Source organism: Alexandromys fortis, unplaced genomic scaffold, assembly GCF_014885135.2.
Source record: "Alexandromys fortis isolate MF-2015 unplaced genomic scaffold, M_Fortis_MF-2015_v1.1 scaffold_87, whole genome shotgun sequence".
In the NCBI taxonomy this organism is placed as follows: Eukaryota; Metazoa; Chordata; class Mammalia; order Rodentia; family Cricetidae; genus Alexandromys; species Alexandromys fortis.
Genome location: NW_026067971.1, coordinates 280,360 through 294,175, shown reverse-complemented (window position 1 = coordinate 294,175; position 13,816 = coordinate 280,360). Strand labels below are relative to the sequence as shown.

The window sequence follows — 13,816 nt, the reverse complement described above, 5'->3', positions numbered from 1 at the left end:
AAGATAGGAGTGCTGCGTTCCAGAGTGACAGGGCCAGCAGTGCTGGTGTGACTACTTGGGGCAATGCACTGTACACTCTTAGCAGTGGAGGAATGCATCATAGAGTTTTTGTTATGAAAATAATTGACAAAGTGCCTTCTATATGTGTGTTTATACTCATAGGTTATTGCTAGGCTCCACTTTAGTTTGAGTATATGTTTCAGGAAGTTTCTATAACAGGTTTCTTATACTGTTTTGTTCAGAAGGATTTTAGGGTTAGTTATCCTTCCCTGACAATCCTCCCTCTATCCTGCCCTCTTATTTGTCCTTTTATGAAAGTTTATTTTTTCTGTTTCTCCTTCTCTTGAAGATCCCCTCCTTCCCCACAGCCTCTTATTGATACCCAACACCTGTGGATTTTCCAAGTGAAACAAAAATATTTAAAGCTAGAGTAATACTCAGCTTCTTTTCCTGTCTGGGTTACCTTGCTCAGGTGACTGTTCCACCAAATTACCTGAAGTTCTTATAATTTCATTTCTCTTATTAGTTAAGCATGGCCCACTGTGTAAATGTGCCACATTTTCACAATTCACTCATCAGTTGATGCACATCTAGACTGTTTCCAATTCCCAGTGATTGTGACTAGAGCAGCAATGCACTTGGAAGAGCAAGTGTCTCTGTGGAAAGATACAGAATCTTTTAGTTAATTGCTCAGGACTGGTACAGCTAGATCTTGTGGTAGATCCATGGTCAGCTGCAGAGGAACCTCCATACTGATTTCCATATTGTTTGTGTCCATTTGCATTCACACTGGCAATGAATAAGTTTTCTCCCTCATGTCCTCCTCTCAGCTGGTGTCCTGGTTCTCTGGTTCTTGCAGTTCCTTCTGCTCCATTTCTGTGATGTTCTGTGGCATTAGGTGTGGGAATTGCATTGTAGATGTATTAACTGGAACTAGAGACTCCACAGTATTTACTATCTGCTTTTTGACAAGTTGTCTATGACTGTAGTAGTGACTCTCTGCTTTAAAATGAAACTGCTTTTATCAGGGTTTAGAACTATACTTACCTGTGTATATTGGCAGTGGCCATGTTGGACGAGCTGCAGTTGACAGTGAAGTTGATGGAGTATTGCTCACCAGTAAGTACAGCTAGGAAGAGTGTACTCTGGAGAGAAAAAGCCGCCCCCCCCAACTTACGAGGGGTTGTATGCATCTTGTCCCTTACTTCTCCTGGCCTTTCTCCTGCTTGCTGCTATCGTCTACTTACTGAATTTGGCATGGTATGATTGTTGAGTGGGAGAATTCCACTGTATCCTGTACAGTGTGATTGTTTTATGGGAAAATCCCTCTCCTTATTTGCAGATCATAATGAAAAAGATTTTCATAGAGCAATGAAACTTAGAGATGTGAGACTGGCTTAAGATGGGAAATTAAAACAAGGAGGTCTCAGGCATTATACACAAGTTAGTTCTCACTATGGATAAACAGTCTGATGATTAAAGAAGATAGCTATGTCTCTACATCCAAGGTTATGTCTGAGTTCCTTGGTCATGTAGCTTACAGAATCAATCTCAGGTTTTAGTGTGCACTTTGAGAAAACAGAGTTGTGAAAGAAAATTAAAATACCCTACTGTGTGTAATACAGATGGTTTGCTAGACCACTTGACTAAGGTTCTGTGGACTAAAATGAGGATAAAAAGCTGCTACACTGTAACCACAAATGGCTGCCTGCCAGCACAAAGGGACTGGCTGAAATATACTTGACTTGCTTAAAACTTAGTTAATCAATAACAAAAGAAGCATTGCTTGAGTGTGAAGATGTTATGGCTGGAAAATTAATAGAAATGAAAATGTTTAATTACACATGGACTTCTAAAAAAGCATGTAACTTTTGGTCATATTGTGATTTCTTCCCAGGTAAGGATTTTAATATGATGTGAAAAATACATAATTTTCATTTATGAGGTAATTAATTTTTTGCATAGAGATTTTTTCTTAGGCGGTACAGAATGACTAAGAGAAAAACAAAGACAGGAAAATTAAGTTTTGCTCCCTCAGGTAAGCCTTCTGTGTGTGTGTTTAGCTTCTGAGTCCATATCCACGCTCTAGTTTCTCTGACTGGAGACTGGGGTTGACTATAGTTCATCTCCAGCAGTTTATAATCATAAGTACTTAGAATACAGTTAGAAGCTACATTGATTTATGAAAGTGGCTGCTGTAGTGAGTTTTTCTCTAGGGTCTATGACCTCTCCTACCATGAGTAGTTAACTAGGTTTATAGTATCAGGCTGGAATTCATTGCTACTGAGCAACTTTGAATTCAATGAGGTATATATTAGTTTCCCCAAAGATATAAGAGCTACTGTTGTACCTGTCTGTGGCCATGTCCATGTCAGAGGAGCAGCAGACGGCATTAGACCTCAGGGTCTCAGCCCACTAGGAGGCGAATCCCTAATGGGTGAATTTGTTATGCCCAGATCACGAAGTCCACCAAATCCAACTAGGAGACCAAGTCCTGTATGTCAAAGCAAAGAACCTTTATTCTTATGCAAGTTTGCAAACTCGGACTCTCCATGTCTCTAGTGTATTGGAGTGATTAAAGAACCCCGAGCTCAGTTGGGGTTGGGTTTTTATAATAGCAAAGGTAGGTGTGAGGAATTTCCAATCCTCAGGACTCCTGATTGGCTGACATTTGTCTAAGGGTGTCCTGGTGAAAGTAATGAATGTGTGATCTATAGATAGATCCTATCTATAATGGTTTGTAATCATTCACTTAATAAACAGAATGTAACCACACTGTAATTTTTATACTGCCTAAATTATTTTGTTGATATATATAACCTGTGAGGGAAAGAATAAAGATAGAGCTAAAATGAATAAGAAGAAAAACATCAAGAATAAAAGTAGAGTTAGAAGGAAAACATCAAGAATGAGAGAATAAGGAAGAATAAAAACAGGGAAAACATCTGTTAGAGGGAAAACATCTGTTAGAGGGAAAAGAGCAAGAGAGACAGAAGGTGTCGCTTCTGGATAGAAAGAAGAAAAGAGAAAATAGAAAATAGAATCAGAGAGTACAAAAGAAGAATAAAAAGTTCTGAAAGAAACCATTAAAGAGTGTGTGAATCTATAGTCCCTAACCCCTCAGATATAAAAGTCATACTACACCCTAATTATGGGGATTCACGTTGAGACCTGCCCTGCTGTAAGCTGCTCTCCCAGACAGTAATATGCACCCTTGTGGATATCTTGTCATGATGTTCCTTGTTTTGGTTCATACTCTTTACACAACTTAGTAGGATTATTTATTGCTTTTCTCCCCTGGATTCTTACATGGTACCTTCATATACTGTGAGAAGTCCTGCTCAGGGAAGAATCTTCAGGTCAGTTCAGAGTTCCTTCATGTTCTATATCTAAAGCATGTGGTGTCATTAGAAATAGGGTCTTACCTTCAAATTCTATGAGGGCAATAAAGGGCAATGACATTAGCCTGGTTTATTTGGAGGAGTCTCTTAAGTCCATAACTAACAACTTGAAGGGAGGTTTCCCATACCTGGATTTTTTTTTTAATTAGATTTGGCATTCATTCTAGGTTTGACAAGCACTCTTCTGAGAAATTCAGTTCTATGCTGTGCTATTTAAGTAGTGATTGGGATTTAAAAATTCTGTTTGACATTCAGTTTTGCTTCCTAATCGGTAAGATAACATATACTACTTTACTGTTCTCTATGAACACAAACATGAATCTTTCTTGAGAGACACCATGTTCTTTGATTTAAGATCTTTCTTCCTTTACAGAGAGATAAATATGAGTACTAGAAATTTGACATCAAACCAATAATTTGTTTCCAGAATTGTGAAAGATCAAAATCTTGGCTTCCTTTCCAACATTGCAGAAGAATTATCAAAGAACCTAACTCTAATCCCAGATGAGTGATGATACCATGTCCTTAGGATTTAAACCAGTGAAGTGGCCTATGAGAGTGGACATTAAGAGCTTTCTGGACAGAGCCTTTCATGATTAGCCTATTTCATATACAGTGTGTAGGAAAGGGGAGGAGCTGTCTCTCATGGCAGCATCTTCAGAGTTCTATCAGCTCTATTTCCTGAGCAGCCACTGAATGGAAGCTGTTGGGGAGTGTGGTGACTTGAATGAGAATGATCCCCATAGACTCACATAACTGAATATTTGGTTGCAGTTTGTGGATTGTATAGGAAGGTCAGGATGTGTGACCTTGTCAGAAAAGGTGTGTCATTACTGGTGGTCTTTGGAATCTCAAAGTCAAAAAGCTAGCCCCAGGCTATCCCTCTGCCCTTCTTTGTGATTAGGTATAAGACCTCAGTTACTTCTCCAGGGACAGGCTTGCTGGTCTGCTGCTCTGCTCCCCACAATGATGGTAATGGACACACTCCAATTAAATGCTTTCTTTTATAAGTTCTCTTGGTCATGGTTTCTCTTCACAGCGATAGAATAGCAGCTGAGATCAGAAGTCCACCTGAACTCTCTGTAACATGGACAAATGATAAGAAGAATCTGACCTACATGTGAAGTGAAACTGAAGGTTATTTTTAAAGACTAGAGTATATGTTACTCTTTTGGATCACAAATTTGTGAGGTAATACCAGAAGATGCTGGGTAATTTAAGTCACTAAATTTTGTAAGACATCTTGGTATAGATAAGTTCTATGGCAGGGTTGTTCTGAAGATGTTTTCTGTAAGAGGTCCTCTAATTTTTGGAGAAAAGAGTATTTCAGGGGATAAAAGTGTGGGTTGTTTCCAGCAATGACTTCCATCCTGTTTTGTCAGAAAAAATCCACATATTCCTAGGTTTCTGGGACTTTGATCTGAAATTTGTTGCTGTTCTTCTGGAGGCTGAGCAAACCCCACTTAGAGACATACTCAGCTCTCCCTCACAGGTCCACCCCCTCAGCCCTCCTGTACCCTTGGTTTGTGTGCAGCTTCCCCTGCAGTCTCCCTCACTGTGTCACTCAGAGCACAGTAGTACAGGGCAGAGTCTGACAGCTGCACCGAGGACTTCTGCAGGTGGAAGGAGCTGTTGCTCTTATGGAGAGTGGCGTGGAACCCTTGGTATTCTGTCCTCTTCTTGTCTGTGAATCCCTTCAGGAGTAGTTGAGGGGCTTTGTTGATATATTGCACATACCAGAAAACATAAGGGGCTGAATCAGTAGTCTGATAGGTACAGTTCAGCATCACAGGTGACCCCTCTGTGACAGTAACCAGGCCTTCTGTCTGGGTCACTGAGTCTCCATTGCTCATCCCTGAAAATAAATAAATGAACGAGTGAGTGAATGAGCAAATAAATAAGTAAGTAAGTAAATAAATAAATAAAAAGGAATAACATTGCTACTGAGATCAAGGGTAAAGACTTTCATAAGTGTAAGAAAATGACATCACCACCACTTAAGGTAATTGTAACTTACTGAACATCAAGAGGAACAGAAGAACTGAACAGCTGTCAGGAAGCATGACTGTAGAAGTCAATGACACTTGGTTCTTGAGTTCACCAAACTTACAGGGCAAGTCTTCTCAGGACTTTATTGAAACTCATAAACAGGAACTCCTTTCTCACAGTGACAGTCTGTCACATGAAGCCACCATCTAGATGAGATGTTAACCACATATGAAGAGGCAGCGCCCTCCTCTGGTTTCTTCAAACTACCTTATTTTGTGCACAATTTGTAACCTCACTCCAAGGAGGCAGGTCTCAAGAGTAGGTGGCTGAAACCACCAGTGTTACTGAACTGGTATCCTGTGGTATTGAATTTTTATTATACTAACCTGCTCCTTCCACTCCTGCAAGATCCAGCCACTCTTCCTTTCCAACACAGTTTTGTGTCCCCTGCCCCTGACATAAAATAAAAATCCATCAAGGTTCCATTACAGTTGGTCCTGTGCATATACTCTTGGATGTGTGGCCTTCAGTGGAGAGCAGTCTATGCCCTTGGGGCTGCATCAACAAAGCAATCTAATTCTTGCTCCCAGCAGCTACCAAATGCCCATAACTCCTTATCTAAGTGTGGGAATGCCAACCTTCTCTCTGCTTTTTGGGATTGTGTCTTCCCTGATCCTTTGAAAATCTTATGTGTTGTAAACTGTGAATTCATGTGCGCAGCTGCCCTGCTGTGTCCAGATAACACTGGCTCCTTGTAGGTCTTTAGGGTTAGTTATCCCTCCCTGACACAACTCCCTCTGTCCTGCCCTCTTATTTGTCCTTTAATGGAAGTTTTGTTTTCTCTTTCTCCTTCCCTTGAAGATCCTCTCCTTCCCCACAGCCTCTTATTGATAACAAACATCTGTGGATTTTACAAATGAAACAAACATATTTAAAACTAGAGTAATACTCAGCTTCTTTTCCTGTCTGGGTTACCTTGCTCAGGTGACTCCAGTTCCACCAAATTACCTGAAGTTCTTATAATTTCATTTCTCTTATTAGCTAAACCATGGCCCACTGTGTAACTGTGCCACATTTTCACAATTCACTCATCAGTTGATGCACATCTAGACTGTTTCCAATTCCCAGTGATTGTGAATAGAACAGCAATGCACTTGGAAGAGCAAGTGTCTCTGGGGAAAGATACAGAATCTTTTAGTTAATTGCTCAGGACTGGTACAGCTAGATCTTGTGGTAGATCCATGGTCAGCTGCAGAGGAACCTCCATACTGATTTCCATATTGTTTGTGTCCATTTGCATTCACACTGGCAATGAATAAGTTTTCTCCCTCATGTCCTCCTCTCAGCTGGTGTCCTGGTTCTCTGGTTCTTGCAGTTCCTTCTGCTCCATTTCTGTGATGTTCTGTGGCATTAGGTGTGGGAATTGCATTGTAGATGTATTAACTGGAACTAGAGACTCCACAGTATTTACTATCTGCTTTTTGACAAGTTGTCTATGACTGTAGTAGTGACTCTCTGCTTTAAAATGAAACTGCTTTTATCAGGGTTTAGAACTATACTTACCTGTGTATATTGGCAGTGGCCATGTTGGACGAGCTGCAGTTGACAGTGAAGTTGATGGAGTATAGCTCACCAGTAAGTACAGCTAGGAAGAGTGTACTCTGGAGAGAAAAAGCCGCCCCCCCCAACTTACGAGGGGTTGTATGCATCTTGTCCCTTACTTCTCCTGGCCTTTCTCCTGCTTGCTGCTATCGTCTACTTACTGAATTTGGCATGGTATGATTGTTGAGTGGGAAAATTCCACTGTGTCCTGTAAATTGTGATGGTTTTATGGGAAATCCCTCTCCTTATTTGCAGATCTTAATGAAAACGACTTTCATAGAGCAATGAAGCTTAGAGATGTGAGACTGGCTTAAGATGGGAAATTAAAACAAGGAGGTCTCATGCATTATAGACAAGTTAGTTCTCACTATGGATAAACAGTCTGATGATTAAAGAAGACAGTGATGTATCTACATCCATGGTTTGGTCTGAGTTCCTTGGTCATGTAGCTTACAGAATCAATCTCAAGTTTTAGTGTGCACTTTGAGAAAACAGAGTTGTGAAAGAAAATTAAATGATCCTATTGTATGTAATACAGATGGTTTGCTAGACCACTTGACTAAGGTTCTGTGGACTAAAATGAGGATAAAAAGCTGCTACACTGTAACCACAAATGGCTGCCTGCCAGCACAAAGGGACTGGCTGAAATATACTTGACTTGCTTAAAACTTAGTTAATCAATAACAAAAGAAGCATTGCTTGAGTGTGAAGATGTTATGGCTGGAAAATTAATAGAAATGAAAATGTTTAATTACACATGGACTTCTAAAAAAGCATGTAACTTTTGGTCATATTGTGATTTCTTCCCAGGTAAGGATTTTAATATGATGTGAAAAATACATAATTTTCATTTATGAGGTAATTAATTTTTTGCATAGAGATTTTTTCTTAGGCGGTACAGAATGACTAAGAGAAAAACAAAGACAGGAAAATTAAGTTTTGCTCCCTCAGGTAAGCCTTCTGTGTGTGTGTTTAGCTTCTGAGTCCATATCCACGCTCTAGTTTCTCTGACTGGAGACTGGGGTTGACTATAGTTCATCTCCAGCAGTTTATAATCATAAGTACTTAGAATACAGTTAGAAGCTACATTGATTTATGAAAGTGGCTGCTGTAGTGAGTTTTTCTCTAGGGTCTATGACCTCTCCTACCATGAGTAGTTAACTAGGTTTATAGTATCAGGCTGGAATTCATTGCTACTGAGCAACTTTGAATTCAATGAGGTATATATTAGTTTCCCCAAAGATATAAGAGCTACTGTTGTACCTGTCTGTGGCCATGTCCATGTCAGAGGAGCAGCAGACGGCATTTGACCTCAGGGTCTCAGCCCACTAGGAGGCGAATCCCTGATGGGTGAATTTGTTATGCCCAGATCACGAAGTCCACCAAATCCAACTAGGAGACCAAGTCCTGTATGTCAAAGCAAAGAACCTTTATTCTTATGCAAGTTTGCAAACTCAGGCTCTCCATGTCTCTACCGTATTGGAGTGATTGGAGAGCAGTGAGCTCAGTTGGGGTTGGGTTTTTATAATAGCAAAGGTAGGTGTGAGGATTTTCCAATCCTCGGGACCTGTTGAAATTATGAGCGGCAGCAGGGCTGCGTCCCCGGCACCCGGCCACCCGCATGGCTAGCTTATGCCCGAAATAATTACACGGAAACTGTATTCTTTCAAACACTGCCTGGCCCGGCTAGTTCCAGCTTCTTATTGGCTAGCTCTTACATATTGTTCTAACCCACTTCTAATATTCTGTGTAGCCCACGAGCTGGCTTACCAGGGAGGATCTTAACCTGCATCTGTCTGGAGCGGGAGAATCATGGCGACTCTTCACTCAGCTTCTTTCTCCCAGCATCCTGTTCTGCTTTCTCCGCCTACCTAAGGGTTGGCCTATCAAATGGGCCTAAGCAGTTTCTTTATTAGTAAGAAATCACTCCCACATCAGGGACCCCTGATTGGCTGACTTTTGTCTAAGGGTGTCCTAAGTGAAAGTAATGGGTGTGTGCTGGCAAGTGATCCTATCTACAATGGTTGGGATGTTAGGAATTTCCTTTGGATGATCTGTTCCTGCTGGGAGGCCTGGGTCCCATGTGTGGCCAGGCTTCCCTGGACCCATATTGCCTGGGCGCATTATGAGTGGTCAGACTGCCATGGGCCCCACAAATCTCTGATAGGCAAGGCCCCTTGTCTACAGACTCCAGAATGTCTTTTGCTTCTGCTGTGCCTTTACATGTTTGCTGCTGCCATCTTTCTCTGGTATGTGGCATGGTGTGAGTGGGTGCGGGGAGATCCCTATGCCTGTGAGTGGACATTTTTCATATGGATTATCAAGATGATTTCTTCCTAAACTGTACTGTCTAATTGATCATAATAATGTTAGTTTAAGTAGAGTTTTGATGATTAAAAAGTAAAACAAGGAAATATAACACAGCTAAAACAAATGAGTTCCTATGAGGAGTCATGGTTAATGATTAAGAAAATTCATTAAGTCTCAGTAACCCAGCTTGCCTAAAATCTGTTAATTATAAAGTTGGGAGATGCATTCACATGCTTCAGAGTGCATCATAGCTGAAACAAAGCGTTGAAAATAACTTAAAGTTTGATCAATATGATTTTGTCCAATAGCTTTAAGGTGGAAAACCCAAGAAGAAAATTTAAAATTTTAGAAAGGCACATAGTTGAATGAAAAATTCATTAAGGTCAGGAAACAAGAACAAAGTAGCATTATTAGCTGACATGCTTTTCTTGCTAGGATGAGTTGGTATCAAAGGCAAAGATTACTTCCTTGCACTTATTTCTGCTTTCAATCTCATGATATAAAAATATTGATAAATGGAAATGTACCCTAAAGATTTAAAAGGAGTGGACTGATTCTTTTTTTTTAAATATAGAAGTTTTTATTGTAATTCCTTTAGAATTTCTTATGAGATTACATTTGGGATAAGCAAGAAAGTGATTGGTTTTTTATTTGTAACTGCAAAACCCAGCCTGACAATAAAAGAATATCTTGCTTGCTTACATTTTGTTAATTTACAAGTTGTATCAATTCAAATGTATGTATATTCTGGAGAAAATTTGTTTTCACCTGTATTATGTAAGATGTTCAATCATGTAAAGGCTATGGAAAACAGGTTAGATTTTTTTTTACTTGTATTCATTGTAATCATGCACTTAATAAACAGAATGTAACCACACTATAATTTTTATACTGCCTGAATTATTTTGTTGATATATGTAACCTGTAAGGGAAAGAATAAAGATAGAGCTAAAATGAGTTAGAAGAAAAACATCAAGAATAAAGGTAGACTTAGAAGGAAAACATCAAGAATGAGAGAATAAGGAAGAATAAAAACAGGGAAAACATCTGTTAGAGGGAAAACATCTGTTAGAGGGAAAACATCAAGAGAGACAGAAGGTGTCGCTTCTGGATAGAAAGAAGAAAAGAGAAAATAGAAAATAGAATCAGAGAGTACAAAAGAAGAATAAAGAAAAGTTTTGAAAGAAACCATCAAAGAGTTTGTGAATCTATAGTCCCTAATCCGTCAGATAAAAAAAAATCCTACTACACCCTAACTCTGGGGACTCACTTTGAGACCTGCCCTGCTGTAAGCTGCTCTCCCAGACAGTAATATGCACCCATGTGGATATCTTGTCATGGTGGTCCTTGTTTTGGTTCATACACTTTACACAACTTAGTAGGGTTATTTATTGCTTTTCTCCCCTGGATTCTTACATGGCACCTTCACTATGAGACTATGAGAAGTCATGCTCAGAGAAGAATCTTCAGATGAGTTCAGAGTTCCTTAAATCCTATATTTAAAGCATGTAGTATAATTAGATATGGGGTCTTACCTTCAAATTCTGTGAGGGCAACCAAGGGCAATGGCATTAGCCTGGTTTATTTGGAGGAGTCTCTTAAAGTCCCTAACAAACAACTTGAAGGGAGGTTTCCCATACCTGGAATTTTTTTAAAATTAGATTTGGCATTCATTCTAGGTTTGACAAGCATTCTTATGAGATTCAGTTCTATGCTGTGCCATTTAAGTAGTGTTTGGGATTTAAAAATTCTCTTTGACATTCATTTTGCTTCCTAATCAGTAAGATAACATATACTACTTTACTGTTCTCTATGAACACAAACATGAATCTTTCTTGAGAGACACCATGGTCTTTGATTTAAGATCTTTCTTCCTTTACAGAGAGATAAATATGAGTACTAGAAATTTGACATTAAACCAATATTTTGTTTCCAGAATTGAGAAGGATCAAAACCCTGGCTTCCTTTCCAACATTGCAGAAGAATTATCAGAGAACCTAACTCTAATCCCAGATGAGTGACAATACCATGTCCTTAGGATTTAAACCAGTGAAGTGGCCTATGAGAGTGGACATTAAGGGCTTTCTGGACAGAGCCTTTCATGATTAGCCTGCTTCATACACAGTGTATAGGAAAGAAGAGGGGCTGTCTCTCATGGCAACATCTTCAGTGTTCTATCAGTTCTATTTCCCGAGCAGCTTCACTGAATGGAAGCTGCTGGGGAGTGTGGTGATTTGAATGAGAATGATTCCCACAGACTCATATATCTGTACATTTGGTTTCAGTTTGTGGATTGTATAGGAAGGTCAGGATGTCTGACCTTGTCAGAAAAGGTGTGTCATTACTGGTGGTCTTTGGAATCTCAAAGCCAAAAAGCTAGGCCCAGGCTATCCCTCTATCTGCCCTTTTTTGTGATTAGGTATAAGACCTCAGCTACTTCTCCAGGGACATGCCTGCCTGTCTGCTGCTCTGCTCCCCACAATGATGGTAATGGACACACCCTCTAAAACTTAGTCAAGCCCCAATTAAATGCTTTCTTTAATAAGTTCTCTTGGTCATGGTTTCTCTTCACAGCGATAGAACGGCAGCCGAGACCGGAAGTCTGCCTGAACTTTCTATTTCATGGAAAGAATGATAAGAAGAATCTGACCTACATGTGAAGTGAGACTGAAGGTTATTTTTTTTGGAGGGACTGTGGCTTCCTCTTTATTGGACACGTTGTAGATGACACACAGATCTACAGTTAAATAATTATTAAAATATCGACCAGGACTGCAGCCCTGGCCCAGGGCTCCAAACCAGAAGCAATAAGGAATGGGGGTGATGGGCTGGCAGTATTCCCCCAACATCACCAAAACCCATAAAACAAGGTCTTGAATCCTTCCAGGGCCAGACCCGGGCTTGTGCCCTTGGGTTAACCCAGGGACCCCTGGCTGCATCTCTCAGGACAAGGTAGCCAGTGAAGGTCTAGAGGGAACAGCCAGCCAAGTCCAGACACAGATCCAAATGGAAGGAAATGGGAAACGGACAGCTGGAGATAAGATGCAGCAAAGGCAGGCTGAGGGGAGAGGCTGGGGCAGTATTGCAGCAATGTGGGAATGCAGCCTCAGGGTCCTGTCCTGAGTGGCTGGTCAGGTGTCAGCTGGCAGTCTCCAGGTGGCATTCCTGACCCAAGCCTGGCTGAGGGCTCACACGTTGTGGGTCCTCTTGGTGAGCTGGGAAGGTTATTTTTTAAAGACTAGAGTCTATGTTCCTCTTTTGGGTCACAAATTTGTGGGGGCAATAACAGAAGATGCTGGAGAATTTAAGTCACTAAGTTTTGTAAGATATCTTGGTAAAGATAAATTCCATGGCAGGGTTTTTCTGGAGATGTTTTCTGTAAGAGGTCCTCCAATTTTGGGGGAGAAGAGTATTTCAAAGGATAAAAGTGCGGGTGGTTTCCAGCAATGACTTCCATCCTGTGTTGTCAGAAAAATCCACAGATTTCTAGGTTTCTGGGACTTTGATCTGAAATGTATTTCTGTTTTTCAGGAGGCTGAGCAAACATCACTTAGAGACATACACAGCTCTCCCTCCTAGGGCCACTTCCCTCAGCCCTCCTGTACCCTTGGTTTGTGTGCAGCTTCCCCTGCAGTCTCCCTCACTGTGTCACTCAGAGCACAGTAGTACAGGGCAGAGTCCCACAGCTGCACCGAGGACTTCTGCAGGTGGAAGGAGCTGTTGCTCTTATGGAGAGTGGCGTGGAACCCTTGGTATTCTGTCCTCTTCTTGTCTGTGAAGCCCTTCAGGAGTAGATGAGGGGCTTTGTTGAAATATTGCACATACCAGAAAACATAAGGGGCTGAACTTGTAGTCTGATAGGTACAGTTCAGCATCACAGGTGACCCCTCTGTGACAGTAACCAGGCCTTCTGTCTGGGTCACTGAGTCTCCATTGCTCATCCCTGAAAATAAATAATGAATAAATGAGTGAGTGAGTAAATAAATAAGTAAATAAATAAGAAGGAATAACATTGCTACGTGAGAGTAAAGGTAAAGCCTTTCATAGCTGTAAGAAAATGACATCACTACCACTTAAGGTAATTGTAACTTACTGAACATTAAGAGGAACAGCAGAACTGAACAGCTGTCAGGAAGCATGACTGTAGAAGTCAATGACACTTGGTGCTTGAGTTCACCAAACTTACAGGGCAAGTCTTCTCAGAATCTTATTGAAACTCATAAACAAGGACCTCCCTCTGCACAGTGACAGTCTGTCACGTGAAGCCACCACCTAGATGAGATGTTAACCACATATGAAGAGGCAGCGCCCTCCTCTGGTTTTCTTCAAACTACCAGAGATGTCTGCACAACCCATTGTGAGCAATTTGAAACCTCACCCCAAGGAGGCAGGTCTCAGGTCCCCAGTAGGTGGCTGAAACCACCAGTGTTACTGAACTGTAGGTATCCTGTGGTGTTGAATTTTTATTATACTAACCTGCTTTTCCACTTTTGTCAGATCCATACACTCTTCCT

General features: G+C 40.7%; 2 gene segments (V, D, J or C); both read right to left on the bottom strand.

Annotated features, from left to right (window-relative positions):
- Window positions 1–4,784: 4,784 nt before the first annotated feature.
- LOC126509701 (T-cell receptor alpha chain V region CTL-F3-like) lies at window positions 4,785–5,592 on the bottom strand. The segment is given in 2 exon segments: window positions 4,785–5,256; window positions 5,419–5,592. Coding segments are annotated over 2 exon segments (399 nt in total).
- A 7,300-nt stretch (window positions 5,593–12,892) lies between these two features.
- Window positions 12,893–13,468, bottom strand: LOC126509702 (T-cell receptor alpha chain V region CTL-F3-like). The segment is given in 2 exon segments: window positions 12,893–13,245; window positions 13,396–13,468. Coding segments are annotated over 2 exon segments (399 nt in total).
- Between the last annotated feature and the right edge of the window lie 348 nt (window positions 13,469–13,816).